The 22,136-nt window shown below is 42.6% G+C and overlaps 1 protein-coding gene across 9 annotated transcripts in view; it reads right to left on the reverse strand.

Moving 5' to 3' along the window:
• Window positions 1–22,136, reverse strand: part of adgrb1a (adhesion G protein-coupled receptor B1a) — a 169,891-nt gene that overhangs the window by 36,806 nt on the left and 110,949 nt on the right. For all 9 annotated transcript variants that reach the window (XM_074652547.1, XM_074652546.1, XM_074652542.1 and 6 more), the window contains one exon: window positions 9,019–9,145. In XM_074652547.1, coding sequence (XP_074508648.1) covers window positions 9,019–9,145 — 127 coding nt within the window. The remainder of the gene's footprint in view (window positions 1–9,018; window positions 9,146–22,136) is intronic.

Raw genomic sequence — 22,136 nt, forward strand, 5'->3', positions numbered from 1 at the left:
CATCTAGCGGCTGTTTTGTTCTAGTCCAACTTAAATCCCTTTATCCCAACATGGTCACCAAGGGAAGAGGGAAGAGAAGAAACTAACTAATAAACAATCAATAATGTAATTTAGTATGCAAAACTATAAAGCACAGGGAAGCAAACCAACGAACAACAACTTGACACTAAGGCTGCTTTCTCTTTTTACACTCAGTACGTACTGCAGCTGCTCTGTTGCATGCAGTTTGCATACAACTGAGATACAAAGTGGAAACGTCTCGTAGTGATCTCGTCTGTTCGGGTTGATCCCTATAAGCGGAGGATTAATATAACCACATTCTTTGTTATTGTGCATCATTTCTCATGCACATTACCATCTACAGTAATTGACATTTGTATGTTTATTACATGAAGTGATGAAATTCACAGCTTCGCTATTTACTGGCTCGCTGCCAATTGTTCTGCCTTTTCCCTCAACAACGGTGAGGCATTGCTGTTTTTGGCCGGCTCTGAAGTGCAAGCGTGCAGCAGACCAGCGCCCCCTTTGGCCCCGGTAGCGGCACGGAGAGAGACGGGCGGCAGGTCTGAATGTTCTGCTGGCACTGCGGTGCCGAGGAGCCGGTCGACACGGTTTCCCTTTGGAGGCATTACGCGACAAGATGTTATCAATCCACTTGACGAGGGCGGCTTCAGCCACAGGTGCTTTCCAACTGTGCACATTTGTTTTTTATTCAGAGAAAATAACTTTCCTTTTCCCGTCATGATATCGATGTGCACGTAGCGCCAGCCTCAGGTATCTAGCCGGAAAGCAGACGGTCCGCGAAGCGAAGTATCAGGGGAGTAAAGTAAAAAACAGATTCAACTAATGTTAGCAGTTGATCGCTGTCACCGTGATCACTATAAGCGGTTTCCACTGTACTACTTTGTCATAACACAACACACCCAATAGCTGTCAAGATATTTCACTAGGAACCACAAACCTCGTGGTGGCGCTAGAAGAGATGTAGAAGGAACATCACCATAGTCAGTTGGATTGATCCTTTGGGAACCATTAAATCGACCATCAAATAGTTGTTGAGCTATTTCAGTCTGGACCAAAAGTTGTGGACCGTTGCCATCCAATAATCAGCAATACAGCCAATGACTCAAGCTAGTTACAAAACTCTATACAACCATCCACAACCATATCCATCCCTCCAGCCCTTATACTGGCGTGTGGTGATGTGGGCAGGTGAAAAGAGTTAAGGTGAGGTGAAGGGACAGTTTAATGAAATCAGCTTTGGTGGTTGGTGGTTGGGGTGGAGGGTGGGTGAACATGAAGGGACCAGGACATGAGGGACTTTCAGCCCCCACCCACCCCCTCCCCTTCTAGCAGGAGATAATTGGCTGAGTTTATAGCCGGTCTTGTCTCCAGGTTTGATGTGTGTGCCGGGGCCAAGTTAATTAAATCCCTCTGATTAATCTGCACTGCAGTGAGTTCCTTCCCTAAAAGCAAAGAGGGGGCAGAGAAAAGATTACGAGTGCAGTGGAACGGAAAGGTGTCTGCTGAGACAGACAAACTTTTACTTCCTCCTCAGCCAATGACAGAGCTCGACTGGAAGTCTCACGCAGCGTCCAGCCGAGAGCACTACCATCCAAAATAAAGTGACCAGACTGCATTATTCCACATGAGCAGAGACAGCGACGCTCCAGCTACCGCCACCGTGGGATGTCATATCCTTCAGAAGGAATCTATCAGATGAAGCTGTTGCTGATATTGGCAGTGAACAAATATGATTGCTTAAACAAGTTGCCCTGGTATCAATTACACACAATGGATATGTAAATGAAGAGGTTGGATGATACAACTACTGATCCAAATCCTAATCAGAGAAAAGTCATTCATGCTTCCTAGTGAGTGAGGCTAGTTATAAATCTGATAAGTCAAAAACAAAAAATACATCTGCGACAAACAGCTTAAGCTTATTCACTGAAGGCTATCTGATATTAGAGCTGAAACGATTCGTCAATTAATTGATCCTTCAATTGACGTCACGGTGACTATGTCCACTTCTTATATACTGTATACAGTGTATGGTATGGAGCTGGAGTGAGGACATTGTTAGCCTAGCTTAGCATAAGAGTGGCATCAATCTTTTCATCTACCGCTCAGCAAGAAAGCCAATAAGCAAATTTCACAAAATGTTAAACTCTACTTCTAAGTTTGCCGGCTTAAATCGACAACTCTGAATCCAGCATTCAGACCAACCAAGAACCTTCTCTTCTATGAAACATCTGCTTTTCAAATCAGGCAATTTTTTTTATTTTTACCTGTAAATATTAAAGGGACTGTTTGTAAGAATCAGAAATGTCTTGTTAACAGCGACACCTGTGTCCGTTAAGTCAACTAAAGTCAGCGTCCTGTTGCTGGCGCTTGTGCTCGCTCTACATAGACATGAACGAGCATCGCTCAACACAGTGAGGAGACACACGTCAGCTAAAAGCACAATATCACTCTATATTTCAGCTGCTTGGCAGTAATGTTAGCTGACCAGACCAAGATCTCTCCATGAATCAATGCTGATCCTAGTGTTGGCTTTTCCCGCCTCAGCCTCCGGAGTTTTGGTCGGAGACGATAACGTTTCTCTCTGCGGAGCCCCGTCACTTCACAAGACACGGGAAACCTCTGTTGGTCTGGAGGAGCTGCAGCAGTTATTTCTGCACAAACGTCCACTGTACATTCACTAGATATTCTCAGAGCTAAACTAACTCTTCTGCAGTGTGGAGTGAGCAGCATGCACGTGAGAGGTGGAGCGAAAGAGTGAGAACGAGCGCGGTGTGTGAGTGAAGGCAGGCAGAGGAGCAGAGGAGCAGAGTACAGCAGAGACTTCGGTCCTGGAGACCAAAGCTACGGTCTCCCCCGCGTCCTCCGACCGCGGCCAACACTGTTTAACAGACGGGCTTCACTAGATACAACCAAGAGGTTTTGGTGCTTCACTGTAGTTTGTGTTGGAGTCTGAGTCTGAACAGCGTAGCCACACAGGAGCGCTCATGGGACACCGACCAGCAATGATTTATACATGTAAGAAGTTACAAACAGTCCCTTTAATTTTTTTATCTCATTGGATTTTTACATTTCAGCCGAGCCACAGGACAACTTCAGTTCCCTATCTATGCATGACTACCATAGATATCTGTAGATGAAACACAGATTCATACATGAGGAGTCCTTTGGCCTGTAAACATCAGTCATTCCTGTTTACTGACTTGTTCCTCTTAGAATGTGGGCTAATTGGCCAGAGAGGCTTGTCACCACTCTTCTATCCTGACAGCACATTCAAACTGAAGAAAAGGTTTACGCTGGCTTACAACATCCAAAATGATACAAGCACGTTCATTCATTCATCCTCTTCCCCCCTCGACACACACACATCTAGCAGTGGCAGTAAACTGGGCTCAGGTTTTTGGGGCTTTTTTGCCTTTGACTGCAGTGCATTTCTTTTCTCAGTTTTTCCTTCTAAAGCCTGCAAGCCAAGTTGGACTGAGCAAAATGGACACGAGAGGTGGCAGCAAGAGAGTAAATGATGTAGTAAGCAGACGGAGAGCTTAAATATAATGCAGCAACTGAGGATGAAAAATGGTGAGATGAAATGACTGAGGGGGTTGAGATTAGAAGAGAGGGAGAGAAGGAAGAGAGGAGCAAGGGGGGGAAAGAGAGGTTGGGGTGTTTATCATGCTGGGGCTGTAGGAGGCTAGCTGCAGACAGAGCGGCTGGGCCATTTACAGGCTACTATGTGTTGCAGTAGGAATAATTAGCATGGCTGTCTCACAAAAGAATAGAACGTGGGGAAAGGGACAGCAGAGAAAGGAAGAAGAGGAGTTGCCTTTTCCTCTGTTTCTGGCAAAGGAGCTGCTTCCCTCAGGCTGTGATGCCTCCAGCCTGTGGTCTGCACAGGTGGCGGCAGGCCGCAGGGACGACAGCAGACTGAGGACGCCCCGCTATCCGTCCACTCATAAACTATGAGCTTCTATTTTCACTGATGTAGCCTACCTGTATCTGAACAAGGCAAAGAGTCTACCGCCATGCTAGAGGCTCTGTGAAGCTGCACTTCCTTTAAGCACAGCAGTGCTTTAAGCTAAATGCTAATGCAAGGGTGGAGGGCTGGGAAAACAATCCATTCACCTACGTACTGCGATTCTTATTAACGATTTTTTTAATGCCAGAGTTGATACATTTGCTTCATTTGAGTCTATGCGGAGGTAAAAGGATGTTTTATTGTTGTAGTCTGAGTAACATGACGTCATATCCGTTCCGTATCCGTCAACCAAAACAAACCAGCAAGCCAAAAAAAAAAAGTAGAAAATGGCGGAGGGTCTGCGTGGATACGACGTCTGGGTTCATAACGTCAACCGGCAGCGAGCTGTAGGGGTAGAGTGGGGTGAATCGAGCCAGTTTTTACTTGAGGCGTCTTTAAAGTGAGGTCATGACACTAATGTCTCCAACTAAAACATGTAGATATATTTCAGGATATGGTGCATACTTGGGAATGATGATCATTTTGTATCTAAAATAAACAGTTTTCAAAATATGACTTTCCAAAAACAAGTGGCTCAACTCACCCCCGATGAGGGGTCAACTGAGCCTAGGGAGAGGATCGGTTGAGCCATATCGGTACCTAGTCTATCAATCATACCTGTCTATCACTGAAGTGAGGTTATCAAAGAACTCCCCCACACTGTGCATTTGAGTTTTGCCCAAAATGAGTTTTTTCTAAAACGTGAACCAATCACTTCCTAGAAAAGGTTAAAACGGGTATGAACCCAAAATAAACAGATTGCAATAAACAGATCAAGAAGATGCCGAAATAACTACATGATGATGCAGATTTGTAAAAAGTCTGAATTCATGCTTTGTCAGGTCTGTCCGCGAGACGACAATCAAACAACTTTTAAATTGCTTGTTTTCTGAATGGAGTTTAGATCGATCAGTTCCAGGCTATGCAGCTGCTCCATCAACACTCAACATAAAGTCATCTCGGCATAAATACGGCAGCAACGTTGTTGTTTCTACCATAGAGTGGTTTATACACATACACTTATACACAGAGTTACGTCCGCTCTCTGTACAGATATGATGTACTCTCGTTGCTCTGGGTGACCACAGACAGAGGCAAGACTTTTTCCCTTCTTTTCTGATTCAACAACGTCAAAGACGTCAGTGAAGACAGGAGGAGATTCTCAACGCTGAGAGGTTTTTCGTGACACAACGTCACGGAAATTTCTTGCTCGAGTTGCGTAATGACGTAAATTTTGCGTGTTTGCATTGCATCATTCGTGCCACTTGCTTTGCCCGGACTGAATTTGCGTCTATTCGCCTCTTTGCATTGACTTTGCATGTAATCATGCCACGCAAAAAGTTCCCTTCACTCTTGGTGCGAACACACCGTTAGTGTCCGTCAAGGAATATGAAATCACCCTGGGCTTCAAGAAATTCTGGTGGACATTTTTCACTGCTTTAGCACATTTTATAGGAAATAAGTGGAAGGTTAATAGAGCTGCCCCCTCTTAGTCGATGAGTCGACTAATTGGCCGTTTTGGTCTAAGATCTTTTTAGTCGATTAATCATTTTTTAAGCTTTTCATGCTGAATGACTTATTTCCAAGAAATTTCTGAGCACATCTCTGGTAAACCCAAGATTGAAAGTGGTGCTTTTGTGTGACTCTTTGTGGAAAAACTCAGTTTTACAGATCGGTCGATTAAATCAACTAATCAATTAGTCGACAAAATCGTATGAGTGTTAGTCGACTAAGGACAGGCTGAGGACAGCCCTGAAGGTTAATGAATCATTATCATTGATATGAATAGGTCATTAGAGACATAAAACAAGAATTCATTAATTGAGAAAACATTAGACAGATTAATTGAAAATGAAAATAATCCTCAATCTCAGCCCTGGCTAATTTATTTGGTAATAAGCATCACTTAACCAGAGCATCTAATGGAATGATCAGGGTCTTAAGACTGGGCCTCCATTATTACCTCTCTTGTCATTATGGCAAATTTGACCTGGGGCATATTCCTGTCTTGAATAATTCATTAATGATTGGGTCAATAAATGTCAGAAGAATGTCCACCATAATTAAATTACCAAATGAAACATTATTGGTACTACTGGATTACCAGGGGCTGTTTGTTGTTCTAATGTCTTTGCATTAGGCATCATACCATTCTTTGCTCTACCAGCGTTTGATGCTCCTGCTGCTGTCAGTGATGCTGGTGAAGCTGTTCAGTGTGTCAGCTTGCAGCTTGGCAACGTGTGACCCCCCTGCCTCCCACTTTAAGTTGATGTGAGGAACTTTTAACTGGTTATGAAACAGTCTCAATTTAATACTGATGCGTCTGTATGACCTACATAAGCAAACAAGAGCATCTGCGATGTGATTGGCTATTTCTATAGAGTCTAGCGGGGCCTCCAGCAGCAACCAGCCCACCGTGGACAGATCCAGATCCGGCTTCATCCAGCCACAATCGAGTTGGCATGGTGTGACCCCCCCCCTGCCTCCCACTTTAAATTGATGTGAGGAACTTTTAACTGGTTATGAAACAGTCTCAGTTTAATCCTGATGCGTCTGTATGACCTACATAAGCAAACATGCAAAAGCATCTGCGAGGAGATTGACTATTTCTATATAGTTATTCTGAATGCTCATTGGCGGCGCCGGGTTGGATTCAACGTGGAATCAGTCAAAATCATGCAGGTTCACCAGAAACTCCTTCAGCTCAGTCTAGCGTGGCCTCCAGCAACAACCAGCCCACCGCGGAACAGATCCCGATCTGGCTTCACTGCCGAAAAACCATGTGTAAGAAGTTACAAACAGAACCTTTAAATGTTCCGCCCCACAAAGAATGAGAGCTGCTCAGGCGCTGCTCAGCAGTTAGAGCATATAGTATATCACTAAGAAGTGAAAATCAGTTGCTCGTTCCATTGCAACAACAGTGCCCAGCAGCAGAGCTACGCTTCTGCCATATTGGACTGAAAAGCGACTACCGGACACCAGTAAAACGTTTTCAGTCCAAAATGGCGGCAGCGGCTGTTGTTTTGTCTCTTTGCTTCTATACTCTTGTAATGTAACCCTATCGACAGACCAGGCAAGGGAAGTGCTTTATTATCATACTGTCGGTGATGCGTCTGTGTTTTTGTTCCGGTGCTCTGCAATGAAACTGACATCCACACCGCTCACTCTCATCCCCGGCTCTGAAGCTCCGTGTCAACGGTACGGAGGTACTTAACACACACACACCTGCTTGAATCGTCAATCACCGGTTATTGGGCTGACAATGGCTGGTTGAAAAATTGTAATGTGTCGCCTAACCAAAGTAGCAATGTCCAATTCAAAGGAAGCCTAATGATGAGACAACACCAATCTCATGTAACAGCCTTCCTCCTGCCAAAGCCTCTACAGCCTCAACAGAATCAGACTGAGGCTAAAGAGATAAAGCTTAAACAGAAAGGTAGGAACAACAATTTGAGGATCCAGGAGATGTGGAACTATTTCTTGGCCGTCAGCAGCCGGGCCCAGTGAGCGTATGCAGCCTCTCAGAGTCATGTTGGCACAGTGAACGTTGCCATGTGTGGTATGATGTGCAGAGACCAACAGCAAAACAGATGCTAAGCAATCACAGCTGAACATGTTGCACAGAAGTACAGATCAACTGTGTTCAACTAGTTCCAGCATGGAACTTCTCCGAAAACCACAACCTGACATGTTTACATTGTGTTGTGTGAAGCCTACACATTAAAGAAACCAGATTCAACTGTCTCCAGTCTTGATGCTATGCTAGGATAACCATGTCCTGACTCCAGCTTTGTACTCCCAAAGTATTCTTCAAAATGTTGAACTATTCCTTCACATTTGTCATTTTACAAACACAGCTCTCTGTCAGTTGACTAATTCATTGATGAACTAATCACGTCAACATTGAGAACACAAAGCAACAAATGGAGAGCACCCTCCAGCATCACCTTCCTCTTGGTCACATGCTCCAATCCAAACCGCAGATATCTTGAAGAGAAATACTCCAATGTGCTTAACTCAAGGTGGTAAAACCCAAAGCGGTCTGGATCGTGGCCTAGCCGCCCCTCTCTGGGTTTATGCAGGAAGCAGGAGAAACAGCACGCTGCCTCCTATGTCTTTAAGAAAGCCTCGGTGTCCATGCTGTTACCAGGGCAACTAGTGAACAAACTGCTTCCGAGGCAATTTCCAGTCTAATAATAACTAATCGCACTGAATGAAAATCCCCCACAAAGACGCCGGCCCTTTTCCCCCTCCCCCAAGAAACTGGGGCAGGTTTGAGTCACCAGGACGCGGATTTTTAACATGACATATCCATTCTCATGTCACACACACACACACACTGCTGGCTTGGCTTTGCTGTGTCCAGTCCAGCCACTGTCGTCTTATTAACGTGTGTCTTTTGTGTGCAGATTACAGGATTTGTCATGCAGCACCTTCTTCCATGGGGCCTGGTAACCATGGAGACACCGTTGACAGTGTAATATGTTAAAATATGCTAATATCTGAAGAAGAATTGTTGGGTGTTCAGATGGAATAAGAGGAGTGGAGGAGGGGGGGTGCATGCAGGTATATGATGATCATACTGTAACATCCCATCATCATGTCTGGACATCTCACAGAGCATCTGCTCACCTCCATCTTAATGCACAGGATGCTGCCCTTCCTGTGTTGGAGCACATTAAACATCTCCTTCTAGGTGCAACATGAATAAAGACCCCCACCACCCCAAAAAAAGAGACAAATCCTTTCCCTTGGCAAGACTACAATAAGCTTTCTGCAGCATGTCTTTGTCATGTGGAGACAGAGGAAGGTTTGGAGGAGAGAGAGAGAGGATCTGTTGATATGGAATGACAATGACGCCCTTTGGAGAGAATAAAAACAGCTGATGCATTCACAGAAAAAAAACCTTGCAAAAACATCACCCTGTCTCTGTGATAGCTGGTAACGTTTAACGAAGTCAAGGGAGGTTTGGTCGGACTTACCATTTCTGGATTTAGCCGTGCTAAAATGGCGAAGGTGGACAGTCTGTCACACACGCATTTGGTTCTGAATGAGTCGACTAGCACGGCTCTGCAGCCTCTGGCAGACCAGGATCCCAGCAGAGAGGAGCTGAAACACACACACAGAGAAACAGAGAGAGAGAGAGAGAGAGGAACGATGCGGTGAATAAAGGAGAAAGAGAAGCGGTGTAAATCCCACCGCGTCGCACCGGCGATCTAATCCACTTTACATGTTGTCTGTCCGGAGCAGAGAGCGACGTGAAGCGGTGATGAGGAGGCTGCGAGGCGGTGATGAGGAGGCTGAGAGGCGGCTGCTGCTGCTGCAGGTCTCTGCCTGGACACATTATACCCACACTCTGACTACACACCCAACATCTAGTATTAGTATTAGGTATGTCATAAATAAATTGGCTATAGTAGGCTACTGAACATAATTTACTACACATTTATGAATAAATTGTATTACCCATAATTAGCAGTATTTTTTTGTGTAATAATTACCTCTAATTTATAATAATAATAATAATAATACCCTTTGTAAGCCTATTTAAAAAACACTACCCACACACCTAATATTATTATTATTCATATTATTATTATTATTATGGAAGTAATAAATAAATTGGCTATAGTAGGCTGCTGAACATAATTTACTACAACACATTTATTAATAAATTGTATTACCCATAATTATCACTATTTTTTTTTTTAATAGTTACCTCTAATTTATAATAATAATAATAATAACCTTTGTAAGCCTATTTAAAAACACTACCCAAACACCTAATATTATTATTATTATTATGTAAGTAATAAAGCCCATTGTAGTAAATTGGCTATACTGAACATAATTTACTACAACACATTTATTGTATTACCCATAATTATCAGTATTTTTTTGGTAATAATTAGCTCTAATTTATAATAATAATACCCTTTGTTGTTTACATTTAATTATTACATCTACTCTACCTATTTTACAAGTACAATTACCTCTGTTTACATTACATCTATTTTTATATTTTATACTTCTAGTGTAACACTTCTGTTTATATTTATTTATTACATCTACATTACCTGTTTTATATTGCTTTATAACTGTGTGTGTTTTACCTGTTATATGTTTAATCTGCCTCGTTTAGTCTTGTCAAGTATTTGTTTTAAAGCACTGACCAGAAGTTGCAACTGTGAATCTCGTTGTATTTAATACGATGACAATAAAGCTTTCTATTCTATTCTTTGTAAGCCTATTTAAAAAAAAAAATGAAGGGAACACTACAGTTAATGGTGCAGCTAGCTGGGAGTGGGTCACCTGGTGCATTGAAACCATTGCTGTGTTTAATATCAGTTAAAGGTCCCATATCGTACAAAGTGAGATTTTCTATTGAGATTTTTTATATTATAAAGCAGCTTTAAGTGCTTTAATAAATACTGTTAAACTATCAAAACGCTCAATATCCAGAGAAACACCCACAGCCCGTGTTCAGAAATTGTGCATTTGAAACAAGCCATTAGGATTTCTGTCCATTTGTGATGTCACAAATATACAATTTATAGATCATTACGCGGTTTTAAACATTAACATTCTAAATGTGTCCCAGTTTATTTCCTGTTGCAGTGTATGTGAATAACATCAACAGGAGGTAAACATGGACCCAAGCTGTTGCCTAGCAACGCAATTATGTTGCAATTCCGTTGCAATTCCGTTGCAATGCACTAAAACAGAGCGTTTCAGACAGAGGGTAAATACAGGTATATCCAGACAGTATGAGGAAAATTATGTGTTTTTTGAACATTACAGCGTGTAAATATGTTCTAGTAGAAACACAAAATACAAGTATGAATCAGAAAATTAGCACGATATGGGACCTTTAACAAAGACAAAGCCCGAAAAACGCTCCCCATTAAAGCTGTGTTTCCATGGTAACAACCAATCACACCTGATGACAATGGACAATAGATCATAACACAGGTGTAATTAATAACATAGTAATAATAATAAAGTAATACAATAGTACGCTATAAGAGATTTTTCAAATGTTAACAGATGTTGAAAATGTGAACGAGCCACACATAACATGCTATTTTAAATTTAACAGTTTTGTTCCTATAGTGTGTGGAGAGCAACGATTTGGCCAAAAAGAGCCTAAACACCACACACTAACAGATTCATTCATCAACAACAAGAGTCATGACTCACAAAAACAGAAATCTCACAAATATCTGGCGATCAAACGCAACTTTAGTGTAAACAAACATGGCGGACGACGGGCAGGAAGTATTAGCGATATTAGTTTTTGCACTACTTTGTACTAAACGTTCATGAAGGATGGATGGATGAAGTCATGGAGACACGTTAAATGTACACTTGTGTTGTTGCCACAGATCAACAAGTTGGTCTTACTACTACTTTATGTTTAGCGTTTTTGCATTAGCTCATGCATTAGCCGCGGCCGCCATGACGGCGGTGGTTGACCTTCCGCTTCAGTCAGCTTGGTTCTCAACTGGCTATTGTTCTTTCCTACGTGACTGCGTCATCAGCTGTCCTCGAGGTTCCCCACACACAACAGGACATCCCATCGTAAATATTGAACATTTAATATTTGAGATTTGAAATCAGTGCGGCCAGGATGGAATTCTGAGTCGATCGGAGGATGTAAAAAACACTCTTAACATTCCTCACACCACAGGAACATCTGGAAAGATAATCTTTATAACCATCCAAAATGTGGGGCTTTGCTGACAATTGTTGGGAGGGGGTTGTGGGGGGGGGGGGGGGGGGGGGGGGGGGCTCGGTCCCAAAAGCAGCTTGATTCTTGTGTAGTGTGTACCTGATATTATACGACAAGTCAAAATATCTGCTGTGTAAAAGGTTGATTGAAGATGAATCTTAATTTCTGGTATGCTCACAATGTTGTGAAGCATTTGAGAAAGGAAAGACATTTTTAGAAACATCCACAAGCCATCGGAAATAGTTCAACGTCTGCTACTGTGTTTATCATTTAAATGTGTTCTGATGAGGTACTGTAGAAGCTCATTACCACCAACACCAACAAAAAAACTACTTAGGAATGTTTTGGAATTGACTAAGCGTAAGAGTTTGACCAAATTTTGACAAAAAAAACTATCATCAATGATTTGATCATAATAATTTACAACTTTGACTTTGCAACCTTCATTCGAGGTTACCATCAGTATTTTTTTGTCATTCCAAATATGTCATCTATTTCTTTTTTTCTTTCCTCTTTTCCTGGTGGACTGGGCATCTGTAGTTTCCAAATTAGAAATTGGTAGTAGAGTTCTAAAGTCAAAAATAGTTTGACATCTGTATTATTTCCTGTAGAAAATTGTAAAGTGTGTCAGTTTATTGTATAATAGCTAATGCACTATCACAGTTCTTATATAGTGTTAAACCTCCAACCTGATCTCATGGGAAGGCGCATAAATAACACGACATTTGAAAGACATTCCACGTGTCATGATAACGCATTTATGGCTTTCGCCTGCCATTTCACGCCACGTTGTTACTGTGAAACGGTTGCAGTTATGTTTTGGGAACAATAACAATCATTGTTGGGCTTGAAATAAGTACGTAAATGATGAAAAATAGGTATGTAAACAATGTAACATCTGTACTGAAAACATTTCACATATGTAACTTCAAACAAAACTCCACCGTACCTATACTTTCTCACTTTTTCTACTACGTCACTTGCTCTTCCTCACCTACTCTGAGCGTCACTTGTTATTATGCGTTTCCTTTGCAGTCAGTACTGACTACATGGCATCAAACGACACGTCAAAAGCAAGAACGGCGTTGTTATTACACGTGAAATTACTCACTAACTTGACGAGTCGTTTATTCGCCATTTGGTGGGGTTGTGCTGATACTTCATAGTATTAGTTTAGGGATGCACCGATACCACTTTTTTTCAAACCGAGTACAAGTACTTACATTTGGGTACTCGCCGATACCGAGTACCGATACGAGTACTTCTCTGTGCCAAAAGACCCTCGTTAACAGCCAGCTGGAGGGTGTGAGCGACACACGGCAGGCTGGGGAGTCCCACATTCGAGGCGGTGCGCCGCGGTGGCTCGCTGCAACCCACCTGACCCGTCTTGAAACACAGACCAAGGAGTCTAACGCATGTGCGAGTTAGAGGGTGCAAGCAGAACCTCGTGGCGCAATGAAAGTGGGGTCCGGCGCGCCGGCTGAGGTGGGATCGTGGCCCAGCGGGGTCGGGCGCACCACTGGCCCGTCTCGCCTGCACCGTCGGGGAGGTGGAGGGTGAGGCCCCAAAAGATGGTGACGAGAGGTTAACGTCGCGCCGCTACCACTTTGAGGTGGTATCGGTGCCGTTGTATCGGAGCCGTTTTGCGAGTACGAGTACATGAGCACAGTATTGGACCCGATAACCGATACTGGTATCGGTATCAGTGCATCCCTATATTAGTTGCCAATATGTGACACATCTTTCAGCAACCAATCAAACAAAAAGCACCACGACCTGTAAAGCCAGTGGTGTAAAGGCTTCTTTTAGATGTTTTGTTTGACATACTGTTGCTGCAGGGTTTGGTAATTCAATACCTCTCGCAATTAGGCAGAAAAACTCCATTTGACTGGGCTCCTGTCACACACTGCCCCCCCCCCATTACTCTGCTTCAGTGCACGGAGAAATTAAGCAAATAAGTCAAATTGATGAAAAAGCAGCCAAGTGTTATGAATTTTAACAACAGGCAGAAACAGGCGACAGACTTCAATTCTCCTCACGCAAATTCACATCCGCTTGATTGACTTGAATTTACATTGACTTGATTGAGCAGTACGCCGGTTTTGACTCCAACGTGTGCTCTGGCCATGGAATCCAAATCAATGTGCTCTGACAAATAGCAAGCTGCTGACATTTCAATAGTCATGATGCTTTTTCGAAAGACGCTCAGAGGAATCTACAGTATAGACTCAATTCAGGTATTCATATAGACTAAATCCAATAAATGATAAAGCAGTGGGCCGGTGATCTATGTTAAAGTTGTTGTTTTTGGTCTGAGTCAGGCAATTCCATTTGATTCTAACTTTAGAGTAGAACTGGCTTCATAGGAATGTGTCCTATACTGCAAAAAGTTTTGGGAGTATTCTGCATTGATTATATCATATCATTTAAACATATATCCTCACTGTCATGATACATCCTTAGTCATCATTTTCTCTTAATACGGCAGTTTGTGATTGGATTGCTGTATATTGAAAGGTGTGATTTATTGATTATGAATGGAGTTTTGACAGGTGTGACAGCATTAATGTGGGAGGTAGGCAGTCACTACATGTTGATTGTCAGAAAGTGACCTGAAAGAACATCTCCCTCTTTCCCTGGTTCAGTTTTACCATGAGCACCCTGGAGTGCAGATTTATTATTCTGCATCATATTATACATCGTCCCCACGGTTACGCCACGTTTCGGCTTATTGCGGTCAATGCGGCAATGTCCAGAGAGCAGAGCGTCCCTTTTTCTATAATTACTGTCAAATGACAGAGTCCTGCTCAGGAAGCTTTCTAGGAAGTAATTTGAAAATGTTTATGAAGGAACAGACCCATGAAGTGAAGCTTTACACCTCTGCTAATATTTACTACTCAGGAAATACAGGAACTAATTAAAGCTGCGAGCAGCGATGAACCAGACCTCGCACCTTCCCGCGGGACGGAGATTGACGTGGCCAGTCACAATGAAACCGGAACTGTGATGAGTGCAACGACGCCTTCCACAAGACTACGACAAACGGTTCATGAGTTATGAAAGGGGGCGGGGCTATGAGTCTATATTGACATCTAAATGTCAACAGCTGTCAGAGTGCTGACTTGACTATGACTTGCTCCAAACTACATGTGATTATCATAAAATGGGCATGTCTGTAAAGGGGAGACTCGTGGGTACCCATAGAACCTATTTACATTCACATATCTGGAGGTCAGAGGTCAAGGGACCCCTTTGAAAATGGCCATGCCAGTTTTTCCTTGCCAAAATGTAGCGTAAGTTTGGAGCGTTATTTATCCTTCTTCCAAGCTAGTATGACATGGTTGGTACCGATGGCGTTAACGCGTTATCGCATTAACTTCAACAGCCCCAGGTTGATTACTATGGGGTGACGAATTAAAGGACAGACCAACAGCAACAACCCATACAACAAAAAAAGGGTGATTACCAAGAATATTTAACAGCCACACCCTCACACCTCCATCGGTCTCATAGCAGAAACACAGTCTGTTTTTGGTTACGTGTGTGAGTGGTATTAATGTATGTGTGTGTGTGTGTGTGTGTGTGTATGAGAGAGAGAGAGAGAGAGAGAGAGAGAGAGAGAGGGAGAGAGAGAGAGAGAGAGAGAGAGAGAGAGAGAGAGAGAGAGAGAGAGAGAGAGAGAGAGAGAGAGTTAGCCCCAGGAGGTGACTCAGTGCTGACATTAGCACATCACCTCTAACAGAAATCCAATATATTAGGAGTCAGTGCCGTTTCTCTGTGTGGCTGACGTGATTAGGCCTCTCTGTGAGCCACACAGTGGCCTGCAGACAGTCTAGCCCCTCCGTCTAATTGGATAATTTAGGTGCTGGTCCAGCAGCCCTGCATGGAAGAATGGCCTCTGCCAAGAACAGGCCACATGGATGAAAAGCAGTCTGCCAGCCATAGAGGAAATATATAAACATGGGCTTTTATGTAGAAAGCTATGAGGAGGAGGAGGATTCCTGCTTGATGTTCACTGGTCTGGTTACAAGATCATGTATAGTTACTGGGATTTACTGCGACCAAACAACACTCAAAGATTAACACTGAATGAATCTTGGGCAGTTTGGACAATGTCTGAGCTATAAAAATGCAAACACAAGACATTCAACCAGGAGACTGGTGTGAAAAGTAACATGAGACAAACAAGAGGGGTATCTAGAGCGTCGGTCTCAGATGCCAAAGGGCCACTGACCAAACGTCGGTATTCGACAAGTTGGGAGTGAGAACGGGTTGATTAGATACTGATGGGAACGCTTCCAGGAATGACGTCATTCAGATGTAGCGTAACATTTTCAGGGTATTCATCAATGTCCTGTGCTCTCAAACAGCTGGTGAGTTGGCTGACATATGAGTTAGAATGGATTAGCATGCACAGAAGAACGTGCTCAGTCTGCCGCCTGTTCTGCAGCCTCTGCCTGTTCAGAGAGACTTGTAAACACACATGCCCCCTGCCCACTGAACTTCACCTCCTCTTCTATAATTGTATTACAGCAATTGATGAAAATTCAAGTCCACAGTCGTCAGCTCCAACGTCTTTGATGAATTGAGGCAGTTCCTCAACATCAGCACTGACTCTGTAAATTAACTGAGACAGCCAGATTGATTTGCATGATCAGAAGGGAGGCTAGTTAGTGGCTGCAGTCTGGTAAACAATGTCTCGCCTATGCAGAAATACCTCTACCGCTCTCGTTGACCTGCCCTGTAGTCCTAAATAGGATGAGCGGCTATAGATAATGAATGGCCAGCTTCGACTGTAGGGCGGTTGTCTACAAGCAGCACTGATAGCAGCGCGTGGATGATGAGTGGAAGTTGCCTGATATTGATCTACTGTGCAGTAGGGGCTGTCACTTTATTTTCCAACTTCAAAGTATTGTAAAAAAATATAATGGGGCGGCTGGTTAGCTCAGTCGGTAGAGCGAGCGCCCATGTATCGCCAAGGCTCAGTCCTAGCAGCGGTGGACCCGGGTTCGAATCCGGCCTGTGGTCCTTTCCGCATGTCAATTCTCTCTCTCCCCCTTTCAACACTCTATCCACTGTCCTATCAATAAAATGCTTAAAAATGCCCCCAAAAAATAACTTAAAAAAATATATATATAATGGAAAAAATAAAATATTCGATCTGTAATGATCTGTCCATGTTACAAATTGACGGTGTTATCAGTGCAACAGGACGTGAACATAGGAGGCCGTTTGCTGACATTGTAAAATACAACTGGCTTAAAGGTTATTCGCAGTTCCTCAATCCTACAATGTGGTTTAGGGTTAGGTTACATGAGTTGCATTCACATTAATTCAAACAAATAATATGTTGGTTCTCATTTGTCCAAATTTTTTTTTTCAAATGTCCTACTATGCAGTGTTTTCTGGCTGGGTAGTCTCTCATTGCACCACCTTATAATGTATAATTAAAAACACAGTATTTACGTATTTATTGTGAAGGGGTAGCTGGTGGCCAAAGGGTTCAGGGTAATGACCATTAACTGCAATGTCCGTGGTGTATTTGAGACCAGGGGAGACCTGTCAAACCGATGCACAAAACACCCTTTTAGCACCTATACAGTATGTGACGCATCGGGCATTCAAGTAACTACAATGTAAACCCACACACGTCGAAGTTAGATGCTCAGAGAAAGTGCTCCGGGAGTGTGGTGGCATAGTTTAAAGACTGAAAAGTCCACTTACGCCCGGGACACACAGGGAACGTCAGGAGCGCGTGGCGGCTGCGTGATTCACACGTCGGGTGTTCACACCAGCTGCGTTTCTGCTGCTGCCGTCAGCTCTTTCTTTCTACAAAGAGTTTGCCTTTTAATGGCCATTTCATTTCATTATAAATGGCATTTATATTTATTTTAGACAGAGAAAGGTTAAGAATCGTGTGGTAATTTGTAAATAATAGTAATTATCCACAATTAAAACTCCGTACTATATTCATTCATGGAGCTCTCCAAGTCACTGCATGTTCTACAACATTGTCTGGCACATATTTCAGAATAAAAGCCTTGTGTTAACCAATGAAGGAATTCTGTCCACATAATAAACGCTTGAGGGTTTTTATTTTGAAATTAAAGCAGGAAGTGTTCATTTAAAAATAAGTCTTTACTTTTTTAACATATTCTACAGATAGACATCGAAACTGTAGTAATCTTGCTAATATAATGTTAATATACTGTCAATAGATCACTTTCACTGTCTGTTCTTGCTGTGAGACGCGCACGACACTCGTCAAAAATAGGCGAGACCTCTATTCTCTAGAAGAGAAGCAGTATGCGATGAGTTGGGATGAGAATGGGTTGGGCATTCATGTATTTATAGTACATCAGGTAAGACATCCTGTAAACAAAACTAAGTAATAATGTCAGTGTGAGTGAGAGTGAGGAAGACAGAAAGACGCTGCTGATGTTCTTGTTATTGATTTCAGGAGATTGAAGTGTGGACCAAGTGAAGGCTCAGGCTGCTGCACAGCTCTTATCAACATGACAACGACGCCTCCTCAGATTCCAATTTCTCTCCCAAATATTAACTCATTAATCATAGCTGCTGTCCAAGATGGAATTTAATTTTGCATAGAACATGTCTCCCCCCCCTCAACCCTCAACCCCCAACCCCACATCCAAACACCACCAGATTACATTCTTTGTTTCTGTCATTGTCTCTCCTACTGTGTTGTCTCTTATGCTTGATGCTGGTGACTAGGGATGTTCATCATTAACCGTTTAACTGGCATTAAGCATTTTAACCGATTAACGCTATCGGTTGAAACGGTTTAAAGAAATATTTATAATTAATTAAAAAGCTGAGCGTCTCAGAGGAGCGGCTCGTCACTTTAAGGAGAAAAGCTGCTCCACCTTAACAGTCCACCTTAAGAGGCAGAGCCGGAGTTGCAGGATACAGGAAGTCGGCTCCGGTCTCTGGCTCGCTTGAGCGGAGCGGAGGAGTTGTAGTTTCATAGCATTTATTCACCGACAAATAAACTGTACACACACTGCTACACCTACGATCACAGCTAGAACGCCACCAACAACCTCACACTCACCGCCAACACACACACGGACACACGTTAAAGTTACGTCACACTGACAGACCGTATGTGTGCGGCGGCGGCGAGCAAGAAGCCTCCGACAACGCTAGAGCTGCTAACGTAGCACAAACACACACACTGTTTATCGGGCAATCACTAAAGTGTTGCCGGGCAGACACACAGCTGACGGACTGTTCTGCTGGTTCTTGCAGACTAACAGAAGTAGGAGCATACTTTGCTTATAGTTACGAGGCGGAAGCGAGAGAGCCAGTCTGTGGGCGGGGTCACCTAGCTGGAGGTTCTCCTCTGGTTCTAACCGTTCCACCAGGAAACCCTTATATGGCCTGAAAAATGTCACCGACCACACCGGTTTAAGGAAGTGCTTATCAGCGTTTTTTCAGACCCATTTTCTGAGAGATGGAGCAGGAGAAAAAGAGAGAGGATGGTCTTTTATGATACTATGGTGGCCTGTAGACGCAGTGCGGACAGATATTGATGTTTAAACGACATAGAAAAGTGCATTTTGCACAATAGGGGACCTTTAAGGTACATTCTGAACAGACAAAAATAAATGTGTGATTCATTTGCGATTAATTGCAATTAACTCTGGACAATCATGTGATTAAACTACTAACAGCAAACATAAGTCACGCGCTCTCGACCACCTCAAACAGCCAGAATCAAGCATCACTCCCTACCCCTGCTGTGTCTAAGTTGACTTACGCATCCCAAACCTCCTCCCATGGAACAGAACAGAACACTCAAACAACCTCCTGCAAGGACACGAGCCCTGCACAGTCCCTCACCTCCTCAACGAATTCCCCTCTGATAGCAAGCCACCTTGAACTCAGTGTTATGGACTTTCAGCCTGAAGAAAAGCAACGTTAGGACAGCCACCATGCTATTTCATTAAACATACCGGTCATCATAAACAGCAAATGGCATGGTAAAATGCGTGGTTATAAACCTGAAACTCGTCCTAGAAGTCTGAAAACTATCCATGTCACAAATATATCTCCTCCTGTTTTATCTATTAATACCCCACAGATGAAACTGGCCCTTCTTAATGTCAGATCTCTAAATAACAAAACCTTTCTAGTTAACGATCTGGTCAAAGAAAACAACTTAGATTGCATCTGTCTAACAGAAACTTGGCTAAACGACAACACGGCAACAGCAACACTGATAGAAGCGTGTCCGCCTGATTACAGCTTCCACCAAGTTTCTAGGAAATCAAAAAGAGGTGGAGGAGTCGCAGCTATTTTCTCATCTAAACTGTTGTTCAAAATCACTGAGCTAGGTGAATTTACATCATTTGAATATCTTGCTATAGAGCTCAAAACTGAATCAATACTGCTTGTTATTATATACCGGCCACCTAAGCACTCGCCAATATTCATACAAGAATTCTCTGAACTATTATCACTATGTGTCACTGGATATGACAAAGTAGTTCTAAACGGAGACCTAAATATCCACGTAAATAAAAAAGCAGACCCAAGAACCATTGAGCTTCTAAATCTCCTCGACAGTTTCGATCTGACTCAACACATTACAGATCCAACACACCGGCACGGAAACACACTAGACCTAGTAATAACAACTGGACTAAACATCAATAATATCTCAATAACTGATCTACCCCTCTCTGACCATCACTGTATACTTTTTGATGTGGAAATCACCTTAACAGAAACCACAACAGAATTCTTAGTCCAAAGAAGACATCTAGATGATGACGCTACAGCAAAATTTGCAGAGCAGATTGCTCTATATGAGCCAACTAGTCATGAATGCTCTCTGAATGAAATGGTAGAGAACCTCAATAATGCACTATCATCTGTGTTAAACTCTGTAGCTCCACTGAAAACCAAAAAGAAGTTTACAAGCAGAACCTCCCCATGGCTGAGAAATAAAAATGTTAGTGAAAATAAAAGAAAATGCCGCGCAGCAGAGAGAAAATGGAGGAAAACAAAGATCACTATCCACCACGACATCTATAAAGATGCACTATCTACCTATAACAAAACCATCCGTCTAGCAAGGAAAGATTATTTTTCCAGCATTATTACAGAAAACGCCGGAAATTCCAGAGTTCTTTTTTCCACCATTGACCAGCTGCTAAACACTGTTCCTGTCCCCCCACTATCCTCAGCAGCTAAGTGTGAAGAGCTTGCCCTATTCTTCATGAACAAAATAACTTCAATCAGAGCTAGTATCACTACTAGTGGAGGTGAAACTGACATCAGTAGATCCCGCAATGTAACCATGAGCACTTTTACATGTATCACACTAGGTGAACTTTCTAAAACTGTCAGTGAATGTAACTCTACAACATCAGATATCGATCCTATGCCCACAACATTCTTTAAGCGAGTGTTTGATAGTGTCTCAGGTCCGGTCCTACACATTATAAACACATCCCTTAAAACTGGCGTTTTTCCAGATGCTTTTAAAACAGCTGTTGTAAAGCCCTTATTAAAGAAACCCAAATTGGATACCAGTATACTAGCAAACTACAGACCGATATCAAATCTACCTTTTATTAGTAAAGTATTGGAAAAGATAGTATTAGTCCAATTAAATTCCTTTCTTGAAGAAAATAACATCTTGGAAGTCTCTCAGTCAGGTTTCAGAAAATATCACAGTACTGAAACTGCTCTCACCAAAATAATTAGCGACCTCAGACTTAACTCTGATGCAAATAAAGTATCTATCCTTATCCTGTTAGATCTTAGTGCGGCATTTGATACCATTGATCACGACATCCTAATCAATAGACTTGAAAAGCTTATTGGGCTCACTGATAGTGTACTGAACTGGATCAAAACATATATCAGAGGAAGGAAGTTTTATGTTAGCCTAGGAGACCATATGTCTAAGAAACATGAAAACTGCTACGGGGTTGCACAAGGAAGCTGCTTAGGTCCATCACTCTTTTCTCTTTATATGTTACCACTTGGTGACATCATCAGAGAACATAATATTGATTTCCATAGCTACGCGGATGACACACAATTGTATATATCAGCTGAACCTAATGATGCGACAGCCATAAATTCCATTACAAACTGCTTGTTGGCAATAAACAAATGGATGAACAATAACTTTCTCAAATTAAATGAGGACAAAACAGAAGTTCTACTTATCGGCCCCAAATCTAAAAGAGAGATGCTAACCACGAATCTCGGAGGTTTAACCGCCTGGCTTAAACCTGAGGTGACAAGTCTCGGTGTCATCCTGGACGCAGATTTGAATTTCAACTCCCACATTAACAAAGTGACCAAAACAGCTTTCTTTCACCTCAG

Source organism: Sebastes fasciatus, chromosome 12, assembly GCF_043250625.1.
Source record: "Sebastes fasciatus isolate fSebFas1 chromosome 12, fSebFas1.pri, whole genome shotgun sequence".
Taxonomy (NCBI): domain Eukaryota; kingdom Metazoa; phylum Chordata; class Actinopteri; order Perciformes; family Sebastidae; genus Sebastes; species Sebastes fasciatus.